The sequence below is a fragment of the Pseudophryne corroboree genome, chromosome 2 (assembly GCF_028390025.1).
Source record: "Pseudophryne corroboree isolate aPseCor3 chromosome 2, aPseCor3.hap2, whole genome shotgun sequence".
NCBI lineage: Eukaryota > Metazoa > Chordata > Amphibia > Anura > Myobatrachidae > Pseudophryne > Pseudophryne corroboree.
The window spans coordinates 205,247,323-205,263,487 of record NC_086445.1 but is presented as its reverse complement, the minus strand read 5'-3'; the positions used below and the strand labels follow the sequence as shown (position 1 = coordinate 205,263,487).

The window sequence follows — 16,165 nt, the reverse complement described above, 5'->3', positions numbered from 1 at the left end:
GATCCCACAGTGCCACTGGAGGCACAAAAAGGGGGTTGTATATGCAATACTCCCTTGACAAACTTCTGGACTTCAGGAACTGAAGCCAATTCTTTCTGGAAGAAAATTTACAGGGCCGAAATTTGAACCTTAATGGACCCCAATTTGAGGCCCATAGACACTCCTGTTTGCAGGAAATGCAGGAATCGACCGAGTTGAAATTTCTTCGTGGGGCCTTCCTGGCCTCACACCACGCAACATATTTTCGCCACATGTGGTGATAATGTTTTTCGGTCACCTCCTTCCTGGCTTTGACCAGGGTAGGAATGACCTCTTCCGGAATGCCTTTTTCCCTTAGGATCTGGCGTTCCACCGCCATGCCGTCAAACGCAGCCGCGGTAAGTCTTGGAACAGACCTGGTACTTGCTGAAGCAAGTCCCTTCTTAGCGGCAGAGGCCATGAGTCCTCTGTGAGCATTTCTTGAAGTTCCGGGTGCCACGTCCTTCTTGGCCAATCCGGAGCCACGAGTATAGTTCTTACTCCTCTACGTCTTATAATTCTCAGTACCTTGGTTATGAGAAGCAGAGGAGGGAACACATACACCGACTGGTACACCCACAGTGTTACCAGAACGTCCACAGATATTGCTTGAGGGTCTCTTGACCTGGCGCAATACCTGTCCAGTTTTTTGTTCAGGCGGGACGCCATCATGTCCACCTTTGGTCTTTCCCAACGGTTCACAATCATGTGGAATACTTCCCGATGAAGTCCCCACTCTCCCGGGTGGAGGTCGTGCCTGCTGAGGAAGTCTGCTTCCCAGTTGTCCACTCCCGGAATGAACACTGCTGACAGTGCTATCACATGATTTTTCGCCCAGCGAAGAATCCTTGCAGTTTCTGCCATTGCCCTCCTGCTTCTTGTGCCGCCCTGTCTTTACGTGGGCGACTGCCGTGATGTTGTCCCACTGGATCAATACCGGCTGACCTTGAAGCAGAGGTCTTGCTAAGCTTAGAACATTGTAAATTGCCCTTAGCTCCAGTATATTTATGTGGAGAGAAGTCTCCAGACTTGATCACACTCCCTGGAAATTTTTTCCCTGTGTGACTGCTCCCCAGCCTCTCAGGCTGGCATCCGTGGTCACCAGGACCCAGTCCTGAATGCCGAGTCTGCGGCCCTTTAGTAGATGAGCACTCTGCAGCCACCGCAGAAGAAACACCCTTGTCCTTGGAGACAGGGTTATCCGCTGATGCATCTGAAGATGTGATCCGGACCATTTTTCCAGCAGATCCCACTGAAAAGTTCTTGCGTGAAATCTACCGAATGGAATCGCTTCGTAAGAAGCCACCATTTTTCCCAGGACCCTTGTGCAATGATGCACTGACACTTTTCCTGGTTTTAGGAGGTTCCTGACTAGCTCGGATAACTCCCTGGCTTTCTTCTCCGGGAGAAACACCTTTTTCTGGACTGTGTCCAGAATCACCCTAGGAACAGCAGATGTGTCGTCGGAAACAGCTGCGGTTTTGGAATATTTAGAATCCACCCGTGCTGTCGTAGAACTACTTGAGATAGTGCTACTCCGACCTCCAACTGTTCTCTGGACCTTGCCCCTATCAGGAGATCGTCCATTTTCTTTGAAGAAGAATCATCATTTCGGCCATTACCTTGGTAAGGACCCGGGGTGCCGTGGACAATCCAACCGGCAGCGTCTGAAACTGATAGTGACAGTTCTGTACCACGAACCTGAGGTACCCTTGGTGAGAAGGGCAAATTGGGACATGGAGGTAAGCATCCCTGATGTCCCGGGACACCATATAGTCCCCTTCTTCCTGGTTCGCTATCACTGCTCTGAGTGACTCCATCTTGATTTGAACCTTTGTATGTAAGTGTTCAACTATTTCAGATTTAGAATAGGTCTCACCGAGCCGTCTGGCTTCAGTACCACAATATAGTGTGGAATAATACCCCTTTCCTTGTTGTAGGAGGGGTACTTTGATTATCACCTGCTGGGAATACAGCTTGTGAATTGTTTCCACTACTGCCTCCCTGTCGGAGGGAGACGTTGGTAAAGCAGACTTCAGGAACCTGCGAGGGGGAGACGTCTCGAATTTCCAATCTGTACCCCTGGGATTCTACTTGTAGGATCCAGGGGTCCACTTGCGAGTGAGCCCACTGCGTGCTGAAACTCTTGAGACGACCCCCCCCACCGCACCTGAGTCCGCTTGTACGGCCCCAGCGTCATGCTGAGTACTTGGCAGAAGCGGTGGAGGGCTTCTGTTTCTGGGAATGGGCTGCCTGCTGCAGTCTTCTTCCCTTTCCTCTATCCCATGGCAGATATGACTGGCCTTTTGCCCGCTTGCCCTTATGGGGACGAAAGGACTGAGGCTGAAAAGACGTTGTCTTTTTCTCCTTTATACGGCAATACTTCCATGTGCCGTTTGGAATCTGCATCACCTGACCACTGTCGTGTCCATAAACAACTTCTGGCAGATATGGACATCGCACTTACTCTTGATGCCAGAGTGCAAATATCCCTCTGTGCATCTCGCATATATAGAAATGCATCCTTTAAATGCTCTATAGTCAATAAAATACTGTCCCTGTCAAGGGTATCAATATTTTCAGTCAGGGAATCCGACCAAGCCACCCCAGCGCTGCACATCCAGGCTGAGGCGATCGCTGGTCGCAGTATAACACCAGTATGTGTGTATATACTTTTTAGGATATTTTCCAGCCTCCTATCAGCTGGCTCCTTGAGGGCGGCCCTATCTGGAGACGGTACCGCCACTTGTTTTGATAAGCGTGTGAGCGCCTTATCCACCCTAAGGGGTGTTTCCCAACGCGCCCTAACTTCTGGCGGGAAAGGGTATACCGCCAATAATTTTCTATCGGGGGAAACCCACGCATCATCACACACTTCATTTAATTTATCTGATTCAGGAAAAACTACAGGTAGTTTTTTCACACTCTACATAATACCCTTTTTTGTGGTACTTGTAGTATCAGAAATATGTAACACCTCCTTCATTGCCCTTAACAAGTAACGTGTGGCCCTAAAGGAAAATACGTTTGTTTCTTCACCGTCGACACTGGAGTCAGTGTCCGTGTCGACCGACTGAGGTAAAAGGACGTTTTAACGCCCCTGACGGTGTTTTGAGACGCCTGGACAGGTACTAATTGGTTTGCCGGCCGTCTCATGTCGTCAACCGACCTTGCAGCGTGTTGACATTATCACGTAATTCCTTAAATAAGCCATCCATTCCGGTGTCGACTCCCTAGAGAGTGACATCACCATTACAGGCAATTGCTCCGCCTCCTCACCAACATCGTCCTCATACATGTCGACACACACGTACCGACACACAGCACACACACAGGGAATGCTCTGATAGAGGACAGGACCCCACTAGCCCTTTGGGGAGACAGAGGGAGAGTTTGCCAGCACACACCAAAAACGCTATAATTATACAGGGACAACCTTTATATAAGTGTTTTTCCCTTATAGCATTTTAATATATATAGTCATATCGCCAAATAAGTGCCCCCCCTCTCTGTTTTAACCCTGTTTCTGTAGTGCAGTGCAGGGGAGAGCCTGGGAGCCTTCCCACCAGAATTTCTGTGAGGGAAAATGGCGCTGTGTGCTGAGGAGAATAGGCCCCGCCCCCTTTTCGGCGGGCTTCTTCTCCCGTTTTTCTGAGACCTGGCAGGGGTTAAATACATCCATATAGCCCCCAGGGGCTATATGTGATGTATTTTTAGCCAGAATAAGGTACTATCATTGCTGCCCAGGGCGCCCCCCCCAGCGCCCTGCACCCTCAGTGACCGCTGCTATGAAGTGTGCTGACAACAATGGCGCACAGCTGCAGTGCTGTGCGCTACCTTATGAAGACTGAAAAGTCTTCTGCCGCCGGTTTCTGGACCTCTTCACTTTTCGGCATCTGCAAGGGGGTCGGCGGCGCGGCTCCGGGACGAACCCCAGGGTGAGACCTGTGTTCCGACTCCCTCTGGAGCTAATGGTGTCCAGTAGCCTAAGAAGCCTAAGAAGCCAATCCATCCTGCACGCAGGTGAGTTCACTTCTCTCCCCTAAGTCCCTCGATGCAGTGAGCCTGTTGCCAGCAGGACTCACTGAAAATAAAAAACCTAACAAAACTTTTACTCTAAGCAGCTCTTTAGAAGAGCCACCTAGATTGCACCCTTCTCGGCCGGGCACAAAAATCTAACTGAGGCTTGGAGGAGAGTCATAGGGGGAGGAGCCAGTGCACACCACCTGATCCTAAAGCTTTTACTTTTGTGCCCTGTCTCCTGCGGAGCCGCTATTCCCCATGGTCCTGACGGAGTCCCCAGCATCCACTAGGACGTCAGAGAAATTAAAGATACATATTCATAGTTGTGCATAACATTGTCATCCTTTTATAGGTGGTTAGTCCTTAGACCATTAACGCTTCAAGAGGTTGGGCCGTCCCCTCCCCCTAAGTCCCATGAAGCAGTCAGGTTGGTGCCATCCACACCTGCCTGAAAATAACAAACATACAAAATAAATGCAGAAAACTCTTCTGGAGCTTCCAGCGACGTGACCGGCTTCTCCGGGCACATTTTCTAAACTGAGTCTGGTAGGAGGGGCATAGAGGGAGGAGCCAGCGCACACTATCAAATTCTTAAAGTGTCCAAGGCTCCTAGTGGACCCATCTATACCCCATGGTACTAAATGGATTCCCAGTATTCTCTAGGACGTAAGAGAAAGCAGGCCCATAACTAGGGGTGTGCGAGCAGTGCAGCTGTCTTGGGGAAGGCAGAGCCAGATTAAGGTTGGGGCTCAGGGGGGCGAGTACCCCCGGGCTCCCTTCTCTCAGGGCCTCCTCAGCCGGAGTTATTCAGACACAGCCTTATTTAATTGAAAGTAGTTGCTGGGAGAGACCTTGTGATAACAGTCGATCCCTTCTCTGAAGCGCTGCTGTCTCTGGTTCTTTGCCAGCTACTTTTTTCCAGGTTCTGTGTAGCTGGCCAGCTGTGTGCTTGACAGGAGCTGCTGCTGCTGCATGAAGGGGGTGTGTGGCAACACTGCTGTTGTGTGTGGACAGGGGAAAGTGTTCCGTCCACTCGCCGGCTGTGAGTCAACCGAGGACGGGGAGAAGTGTACTGCAGCTGGTGGTCTGCCGGGTGGGAGGGGGTGCAGTGTGACAAGGATCACATACAGCGGGCAAAAGTTCTACATTGCAGGTCTATTTTCCACAGCTTTTCCACAGGTAGGCAATTCACAAATGAACATGAGCAGTTACCAGTAATAGTTCACACAAGTTTTCAGCATACAACTTGTAAATTCTCCAGAGACCATTAATTCAGGACCCCTAACAGTGGCCACCTCCCCGGGCCTATCACCTGGGCGACTAGTTCACCGTCAGGAGCACTATCACTTGTGTCTGAAACCATTTTAACAGCAGGCTGGCAGGTGTCTGCAATCATGCTTGTGGTTACACAGACCTGATCAAACTGAATACCTGGACTGGATTCCACACCCTGCTGTTCCACATCCATGTCAGGCATGTTTATGCTGTCCCTCTGACAATATATATATATATATATATATACATATATTATTATATTATTATTATTATTATTATATGTAAATAAAAAACCTAAAATATACTTTCTTTCTAGGAGCTCAGGAGAGCCCCTAGTGTGCATCCAGCTCAGCCGGGCACAAGATTCTAACTGAGGTCTGGAGGAGGGTCATAGTGGGAGGAGCCAGTGCACACCAGGTAGTCCTAAAGCTTTCTTTAGTTGTGCCCAGTCTCCTGCGGAGCCGCTATTCCCCATGGTCCTTACGGAGTCCCAGCATCCACTTAGGACGTCAGAGAAATATATATATACACACACACACACACACACACACACACACACACACACACACACACACACACACTCACACACACATAAATATATCAGTACATATATGTTGGGTCAATATAATACAGGCATTCCCAACACCGGTCCTCAAGGCACAGCGATATCCAAGTGTCAGCACAGATGTTACCTTAAAATAATTGAGGTACTAATTAAGTCACCTGTGCTCAAGCATGAATATCACTAAAACCTGGACTGTGTGCCTTGAGGACCGAGGTTGGGAACGCCTGATCTAATGGATCCAATCTGTCCGGCACTCACCTTTCCCGCAACAGCAAATGGCCCCACTGCCCTCCAAATAGGCATACAAAAAATAGCAAACCAAGGAGGCCCACAGGGGATTTCAAACATTAATAAAGAGACATCACAGCCACATTAATGTAGTCTACATTAGGCTGAGAGACAAAAGGTGGTGAAAGAGGCTTTGAGACACAGGGGAGATGAGCTGATGGCTCTCCCCAGTACCTGGGCTCATGTCGGCTGTCGAGGGCCCTGCAGGAGTACAGGTAAGACCTGCGCTTCTGCTAAATGGAGGTACAGGGGATGGAGGCACACAGACAGCTGCCACAGCCAGGGGATCAGTGCTGACAAGAGGGGAGGGCCACTGTCTTAAGTGCTCCGGGCCCACCAAAGGTTTAATCTGGCCCTGAGCACAGGGTGGAAAACTACCCTGCTCCGGTGCTTTTCATCGCCATACAGAGCTGGCATAAGAACATGCTAACAGACCATTGGTAGACAACCTACAGTTCATGGGCTGCATTGGGTGGCCCTCTAACCTACTCAATGGTAAGTTACATTTATATATCTAATCAATGAAGATAGCTGATATGCTATCTTTGATAACATATCAGCAGGACTTTTAAATGAGCATTACAAGCTATAGTATACAAATCTGACAACAAAGCAGTGAGAAACAGGGGCCTGGAGGGAAGCATGAAGTTTCCGGACCGCCTATCGCGGCACTAGACGGAAGGGATGTAGAAAGTGGTAATGTCACTTGTCCCATCATGGTACACGTACCAGTTATAAAATACCATATCCAACAGGCTATATAATTGCAACCAAAACCTTTGCCCACCCTTATGTCTTAGGTAAAAGATAGAAATAACATGAATGCCGCTAAAGTCCTCATTGTAAATAAAAACAGGCAAGTACAAATCAACGAGTCCAATCTGTGTAATCCATAGAGACATTTGAGGAAAAAGATCCATAAACAAAACCTGTCATTCAGAACCTTTGGGCTATTGTTTGTAAAGGATAAATCCATCAGGATTTCCTCTAAAGATATCTCCTGTCACTGGGGGTAACTCAGACCTGATCGCAGCAGCAAATTTGTTAGCAGTTGGGAAAAACCATGTGCACTGCCGGTGGGGCAGATATAACATGTGCAGAGAGAGCTAGACTTGGGTGGGGTGTGTTCAAACTGAAATCTAAATTGCAGTGTAAAAATAAAGCAGCCAGTATTTACCCTGCACAGAAACAACATAACCCACTCACATCTAACTCTCTCTGCACATGTTATATCTGCCCCCCCTGCAGTGCACATGGGCCCTCATTCCGAGTTGTTCGCTCGCAAGCGGATTTTAGCAGAGTTGCTCATGCTAAGCCGCCGCCTACTGGGAGTGAATCTTAGCATCTTAAAATTGCGACCGACGTATTCGCAATATTGCGATTACACAACTCGTAGTAGTTTCTGAGTAGCTCCAGACTTACTCGGCATCTGCGATCATTTCACTGCTTGTCGTTCCTGGTTTGACGTCACAAACACACCCAGCGTTCGCCCAGACACTCCTCCGTTCCTCCGGCCACTCCTGCGTTTTTTCCGGAAACGGTAGCGTTTTTTCCCACACGCCCATAAAATGGCCTGTTTCCGCCCAGTAACACCCATTTCCTGTCAATCACATTACGATCGCCTGAACGATGAAAAAGCTGTGAGTAAAATTACTAAGTGCATAGCAAATTTACTTGGCGCAGTCGCAGTGCGGACATTGCGCATGCGCATTAAGCGGAAAATCGCTGCGATGCGAAGATTTTTACCGAGCGAACAACTCGGAATGAGGGCCATGGTTTTGCACAACTGCTAACAAATTTGCTGCTACAATCAGGTCTGAATTACACCCACTGTTTCCAACACTGGAGGAAGTAGAGTTTTGCTTCTGCGCCTATTCTCTGAAAACAGTAGATGTTCCCCATTAGGCTGGACTTCCAATCATAAAGCAAAATAAATACTTACCGTAGTTATAGTGTTAAGAGCTGTATCCGCACCAATGCTGAAATCAGATCCAGGGACATTGTTAGAAACAGTGGCTGGAATAACGACAATTGGAATACACAGCTCCTCAAACTTGGCACGTCCTTCCATCAATTCTAGGCTGCCTGTGAAAGCCTGCAGGAAACACACTGTTATTACATGGCCATCTACAAACAGGTGGAACTGGGCGCAGAATTAAGTGTGGCATTAAAAAGTGCTTGACAGGACTTAATGATTAACATAAATATTGACTCCAGATAATAGTTTTTATTGGCGTCTGACTAGTGTGGGAAGTACTGTAGCTGAGAATGTAGTTTAGAATCTGTGCTGAATTTACTATAGGTGCACAGTAGCCACATGCTTAATGCAGAGCTACCCAGGGGGAACACACAGTTATTTGCATTTATCTTTGTCATACAGATCTCCCGATGTGTTTTTCTTGAATTGTTTCCTGGGTGTTGGATTACACAGGATGAGAATATGGCATGCACTAACTTTGTCCATAATGACTCACAATGCCCACACTTAGGTCGACAGTGTCTAGGTCGACCACTATTGGTCAACAGTAACTAAGTCGACACATAAAATAGGTAGACAAAAGCATAAAGCCGACATGAGCTTTTTGAATTTTTGTTGGTGTCGTTTTCTTCGTAGAGTGACTGGGAACCCCAATTAGTGCACCGTGTCCACTCGCCATTCTTCGGGCAAGGTGCCTCGCTGCGCTCGGCACAGGTTACCGTTCCCAATTGTAGTGCACGTGGATCGTAAAGTATGTAAAAGTTTAAAAAATGAAAAAAGAAAAAAAAAATTGTGAAAAAATCATGTCGACCTTTTGTCATGTCGAACAATAGTGGTTGACCTAATGCTTGTCGACCTAAGTGTGGTCGCCCTAGAGATCGGATACCCAAATGACATACCTGCACACAAGTAATACCTATATCGTCTATGACGTTACACATTCATTATTAATGTAAAAATAAATAAAATAAAAATATTGTTTTTCAATATAAAAATATGCAACATTACTAATTCTTAGCATTTAAGGCAGTGTCAGCAGCAGAACAGAGCAATCGGCATAATATTATTTAAATAGTTACTATTGGGCACAATGGTTAATGCAGGTAGTCCGCTATAGGAACTGGTGTGGCTATCATTTAATTAAGAGAGATCCAGATGTCTGGGGCATACACTGGGGCCTGATTCAGAGATGCACACAGAACACACAGCTGCTAATGACGTGGGAGGTGTCTTGTGTATATAAACCCCTCCTGCTGGTTTCTCTGATCCGCTGCTGCGTCCAATGAGCAGCACTGGATCATCTGCGTGAACATAGTTCACATGAGTAATCCTCAGGCGGGGAAATCCACACTGCTGGAGCCAGTGACGCTAAGAATGCAGCCGCTGGCCTCAGCATGTCCTGAAAACGGTGCCAACATGCCCCGGTCTTCTGTAACGCTGCCTAATGCTTCCCACAAATGACAGCAGCATGTCAATGATACTGCAATGTTTGGTGTACTGCAAGTGATATCACAGCCCTGAATCTCCACAGGTACAGTGCGGCTTCTGTACACACGCAGATCTCAAAACATCGGAGATGTACGTAAATATCGGGTTTACATACATCTCTGAGTTAGGGGCCTTATTCAGCTCGTATCACTTAAGTGATGCGATTACATCTGCTCATATTTTTGCCCATGCACAGGACCCGTTTCTTTGTGTAAGCACAGGGCCCGTTCTGTGCATGTGCGGGCCGGCCAATGCAATCGCATTGCATTGATAGGAACGCCTGTGCATGATTGACAGGCAGAGGCGTTCACGGGACAGTCGAAGGTGGTGACGTGGCGTTGCGGGGGTGTAGTGTTGGGAACGGGGGCAGGTTCGCACGCGTGACATCACACGCGCCCACTGCGACGGGGAAAATGGCGGCAGCCCGACTGCCTTTGCAGCCAGGCTGCATAGGTAGGAGGCCTTCCCTTATTCAGCAGTGCAATCCCAATTGAAGTGCAATCACAAGCAGTTTTTCTAATTTAGCAAAGCTGCAACTGATGTTGAATGAGGCTGTAGGCCCAGTAACAGCCACATTTGGTCCCCGGGACCGAACAGTAAGAGTATCCCTGAGTGTGGACAGTATAATGGAAAATGAAACCCATCGCCTGTGTTTGGAGTGAAATTGGGCTATATGGGTTATATGTGCACTTGTATGCAGCTTCAGTTGACCTATTATATTTCTTATGCAACCTTCATAGCTGTCTTCATAAGAGCAGAAAAAATTATTTTCCAAATAGAAGTTATGAAAATTCCATAAATTTAAAATGCATTCGGACCAAAAATAGGCGTTCAACACTGAATTTAACTTTTAATAACACACATTTCATCTTAGCGGATTACATTTTATTAGAACACTACCCAAAACTTACCTCAAAACCTCCAATAACAATCAACCCATGTATGTTAAAGTTGCTAATATTGGCACTGATCTCTTCAAAGTATTTCTTAGGCAGCACCCTATGTAAAAAAGAAGATATATGTGACAATGTAAGGTATCCTATTAGCCCTGATGCAATTTTGGACGTAAAAAACATCCGGATATCGCGATTAATGACCGATGGTGACTAGACGTTCATCGTTTGCAGATTCACTCTATCAGTCCCTCCACTGGTTACGAGTATTCCACCGTATTCAATATAGAATACTTTTATTTACACATAAGGCTATTAACCAAACTGCACCAACATACATCTCATCTCAAAATATCTCCCTACCTGTCCTCTCCGCTCTGCACTAGATCTGCTTCTCTCATCCACACACATTACTTGCTACCAGTCAAACTTACAGGATTTTATCTGGGCTGTGCCCACTCTGTGGAATGCCCTTGCATGCACAATAAGACTCACCTCTAGCCTCCAAACGTTCAAATGTTCCCTGAAAACTCACCTCTTTAGGCAAGCTTATTACATTCTGGACCCACTCACATAACCTTCAGTGCCTCCCTATCTAAATAAATCCCCTCTGTACAGTCCAAACATCACCTCACATTTTTTATCTTTCTTCACTTTCACACCCTCCCTGACCCTTGGCCAACATTGCTGGGTGACCATATCATACAGCCCATTAAGAACCTTTGCAATCTGATGGACCATTATGCAATAGGTAGCATCTATCCTTGTGTATCAATGCCTATTTCCCTATAGATTGTAAGATCGCGAGCAGGGTCTTCCAACCTCTATGTCTGTCTGTTTTTACCCAGTTTTGTTCTATTACTGTTGTTCCAATTGTAAAGCGCAACGGAATATGCTGCTCTATATAAAGAAACAGTTAATAAATAAATAAATAATAAATATATAAATATACTACGGGGCCCATTTATCAGAGTGATAAATCTCATTGTGAATGATAAAGCTTGTTGCGTATGATAAATGGTGTTCCAGACAATCAGCTCCCAATTGTCATTTTTCAAACACATGACAGTAATGAGCTGATTGGCTGGAGCACCATTTATCATATGCAACAAGGATTATAATTTACAACACGTTTTATCACTCTTTGTTGGACAATCAATAATGGTGTGGACTTATGTCAGAGTTAGAAGTATCTGATTGGATGGGTAACTGGACTCCTGCACTTGTGTAAGCTCAAAGATCGTAAACTTTTTATTTTTTCAGACAATAATGTATAGAAATATCAAAGTTTGGGGGGACAACATGTTAGTTATGGCATAAGATCCATGTTCATCTGCTAGCATAGGTAAAGTTTAAACGTTTGGAGAACCCCAAAATATTCAGTTTGAATAATATACAACTCCCTTCCCCTCATAAATGTATCACCTTTTGGTTCCAAGCCGTGAGCCTCCTTGTCCTGTCCACCCACCAACACCACCCCAGCCAATTTCTTCAATCTAGCAGGGAGAAAAATGTGAAAATACAAAAATGCTAATTAAGTTTCTAAATCTCTAGGATGATACATTAACAAATTAAAATAATTCCAATGACCTTCCTTATCCAGTACTCATCATCATGATTGTGTCAGTCAGGTGATCAAACACGAAGAACATTATCAATTACAAAATGTACAAATCAAAATGTAATTATATTTTGAACTCCTTATTTCCGCCATACTTGTCAGTGGAAAATGTCACAATATTTGATTCGTTATAAAACTCCAAAAAACCAGCAAAAAGTCTTTTTAGAAACAAAAAGATTTTGAGCAAGAAACATTTTTCTAAATGAGACATAAAAATTGACTTTACAGATTTGTCAGTCATGGGTTGTTTTTTTTCGTTGGAAGTATGGTGGATCTACTGTAGGGTTGTACATTATCTTGTACACAGGACTTGGACACTGCCCTACAAAAGAGATTTTTCCTGTCTCCATGAATTATAATATCAATTCCATCTGTGCCTGCTTTTAACCAACTAATGATCTGTGATGTTCCACAGTACTTGAAAGTTATATTGATCTGTATGCATGTTGTGTATTTTTATACACACTGAAAGTAATGAGATTAAAACATTCTTAATATAAGATGGTTTTCTTGTTCCATTTCTTTCTGAAAGAACAATTAAAAAATAAAGGGGGAAAGGGGACATTGGACCTCTGTACAATCATTTGTGAAGAATAAACATGCTTGGGATAGGCATATGAATATCCTTACAAAGAATTAAGGTTCAAAAAGGGTTGAGATTACCTAAAGGATAAAAAAAAGGTGCAGACTAGATGGGCCAAGTGGTTCTTATCTGCCGTCAAATTCTATGTTTCTATGTTAAGAAGAAAAAATGTTTTCAATTGTGTGCCACGCCATAACAACCTCTTTTACTTCTTTTGTTGTTTGTAAGGACTCAACTCTAGTGCTGCCTGTTTTTTGTAAACTATCTTGAACTGCTAACACACTACAATGTGTCCTCATACATCTAACCTACAGCTAGCATATACAGTATCTCGCCTCAATACCCACGCCGCTTGAAGATGCAACTAGGATGTACCAGGAGACTGCGTCTTGGAGAGAGATAAAGTGTAACATGGCAGTTAGGACTGGATTGGTTGGTACTTAATCTCTTTACACTTTATCGCTCTCCAAGGCTTAGTAAATAGACCCCTGATTCAGTAAACGGAGCACAACAGAACTCGTATTGGGAAAACTGCGGCTGCTACATAATAGCACTTTGTATGCAGATACAGAGACTCAGGGGCTAATTCAGACCTGATTGCTGCTGTGCGTTTTCACACAGCGGGCGATCAGGTCTATACTGCGCATGCACATGCCAGAAATGCGATCGGCATCTCAGCCCAGCGTGACAGGCAGAGACGTTTGCTGGGCAAGAAGGAGCGGGCCGGCGGCGTTCGGCCGCCGTTTTGGGGGTGTGGTCCGGGCAATGCAGGCGTGACAGGACAGCGCAGGGGGCAGGCCGCGGCGGTTGCATGACGTCACACGCAGCCGCAGCAGTGCTGCGAAGGTAGGGACTTACTCGCCGGGTGTGATAGCATCGCCGACGTGCGATGCTATTGCACACATGCGGCGGGGGGAGTGCCATGATCAGGCTATGATCAGGTCTGAATTAGTCCCTCAGTCGCACACAGATGTCATGTATCAAATGAATCAGCACAGTCTCCTGGTGTATTCTAGTTGCATTGTGTTGCGATTAAGACATTTTGGTGAAGAAGACACCTGACACCAGCAGTCTCAGTGGACCTGGCACACCATGAGGGGTTGTTTGGTGCAACTGCAGCAGAGATGTATGAGAACACATCTGTATTTTATGTTGCACAATTGTCAGGTTTCTGAAATGAGAAAACATTTAACTGGTCATGAGGAATATGTGATAAATGTAGCTGAATACCCATGTAATTAGTAATTTAATCTCCCAGTTTCACCTTTGGAAAGGGCAAAGACTACACAGATTCCTGTGAAATTTGCTTCAGCTCTTGTTAAAGAGTATAACTGCAGTGAGTGCGATGATTGCAGAAGAACTGGAGTTGCTTTTACACGTCATTCCTATATGTGCTCGGTTTCATTTATGTATTTACAGACTTCCTACAGTAATTATTTTGACACTGAACATCAGTCTGTAATATTTCTCCACGCCATGTAGAACGGCTGCTCTCCCTAGACATTACAGCCCACAACAGCTGTTAGTGGAATGTAAAGCACCAGTTTTAAGGAGGTGAGCACAACTGTAAACCTGGTTCTTGGTGTTTGGCGGCAGCTGTTGCGGACTATAATTATTTTTAAAATATTGACAAAAATGATAACGCATGAATAAAATAAATGGTTTCCTGAAAATATGCTAAAATTCTTTTTTCTTTTTGTAAAACACAATGCTTATTCAAAATGTTTTTACAAAGGTAGTGAATAACAGAAGATAATTAGAAAAAATGAAACTAGGTTATTTTGATTGAAATTAGTATTAGGCAAAAGACTAACATTTGGTTAGCTTGTTATGATCAGCTTGTTTAATAATTGCCCATACATGCAGATTTGATTATTTCCTTTTGAAATATATTGCGTTGTTAAATATCAGTAGATTTACATAATCAATCATCATTTAATTGAATCTAATAACATTTTATTGGTTCCAAATGAACTAACCTTCTCCGGGGTGGTCTTCAGTATGCCGACTGTCGGGATCCCGGCGCACAGTATACCGGCGCCGGGATCCCGACAGTCGGCATACCGACACTTATTCTCCCTCGTGGGGGTCCACGACCCCCCCTGGAGGGAGAATAAAATAGTGTGGCGCGCGTAGCGAGCACGCAAGGGGCTCATTTGCGCTCACCACACTGTCGGTAAGCCGGCAGTCGGGCTCCCGTCGCCGGTATACTGGTCGCCGGGAGCCCGACCGCCGGCATATCGTAGTGAACCCCCTTCTCCGAGTTCCCAGACGCTGAATGTATGATCCAAAAAAACAGAGGTTATTATCCTGACAATTCTACATTACATAGATGTAACTGCCTGTGGACTTTACCTCTGAATAAATTGTATGATCTATAAAATAGGACATTTCACTTTTAATATAAGCGCTTTTAATTATTTGTTCAATACAAAGTCTCTATGATGATAAGAATAATTTAACACTGAATAAACTACACTGTAATTAATAGTCTAAGTAAATAATCTATTTCTACCACAAGGTGGCCCCCATCATACATATCAAATCTCTTATTTTCCTGTAGAGAGCTGTATGTTTCCCAGTAGTCCTCTCACCTAAATACTTACTGCTGTCACCTACTGCTCAAAAGCAGGATCAAGGAATTCTCCTGTAGAAGTGAGGAATGGCGACAACTTCACATTGGGCCTAATTCAGACCTGATCGCTGGGCTGCTAATTTTGCTGTCCTGCGATCAGATAGTCTCCGCCCAAGGGGGGTGTAAATTCGCCCGTGCAAGTGTGCAATCGCATGTGTACACCGCGCTACATATGTCCCTCAGTCAGCTGCAAATCCGTTCGCACCTCACTCACCGTCGAATGTTTTTTCCACTGTGTGCAGTCTGTGCGCAGCCCAGGACTTACTCCTACAGTGCGATGAGAACAGGCAGATCGGGTCCGGAGCTGATGTCACATACCCTCCCTGAAAACGCTTGGGAACGCCTGCATTTTCCCTGACACTCCCAGAAAACGGTCAATTACCACCCACAAGCTGCCTCTTCCTGTCAACCAGCATGTGAATGGCTGTGCAAATGAAATTTTGTCGCTGGTCAGCGATGCCTGTTGTTGTTTGCCGACGCTCGTGCGCATTGCGGTGCATACGCAGTCATTCGATAATCAGCCACTGTGTGAAAACGCACAGCAGCGATCAGGTCTGAATCGGGCCCATTGTCTCTTCTCCTGCTCAGCAGGCACAGTGTAATTCTCATGATCTGCTTTTATTCTGTATGTACAGACAACTACTTGCATTTTCTGGAGTTGATTATCTTGCTTATAAATTGTTTTATCTTATGTGTCTTTAAAATTAATGCTCCAAACTGTTAAAATATCAGTATTGGTTGGGCATTACTCATAAATACAGTAGGTAGATGAACAATAACTACATGTGAAGACAAATA

The 16,165-nt window shown here is 45.3% G+C and overlaps 1 protein-coding gene across 3 annotated transcripts in view; it reads right to left on the bottom strand.

Annotated features, from left to right (window-relative positions):
* Window positions 1-16,165, bottom strand: part of LOC135009056 (ATP-dependent 6-phosphofructokinase, muscle type) — a 237,126-nt gene that overhangs the window by 27,784 nt on the left and 193,177 nt on the right. For all 3 annotated transcript variants that reach the window (XM_063952247.1, XM_063952246.1, XM_063952248.1), the window contains exons 16-18: window positions 11,954-12,024; window positions 10,547-10,634; window positions 8,112-8,264 (exon numbers count right to left, since the gene is read on the bottom strand). In XM_063952247.1, coding sequence (XP_063808317.1) covers window positions 8,112-8,264; window positions 10,547-10,634; window positions 11,954-12,024 — 312 coding nt within the window. The remainder of the gene's footprint in view (window positions 1-8,111; window positions 8,265-10,546; window positions 10,635-11,953; window positions 12,025-16,165) is intronic.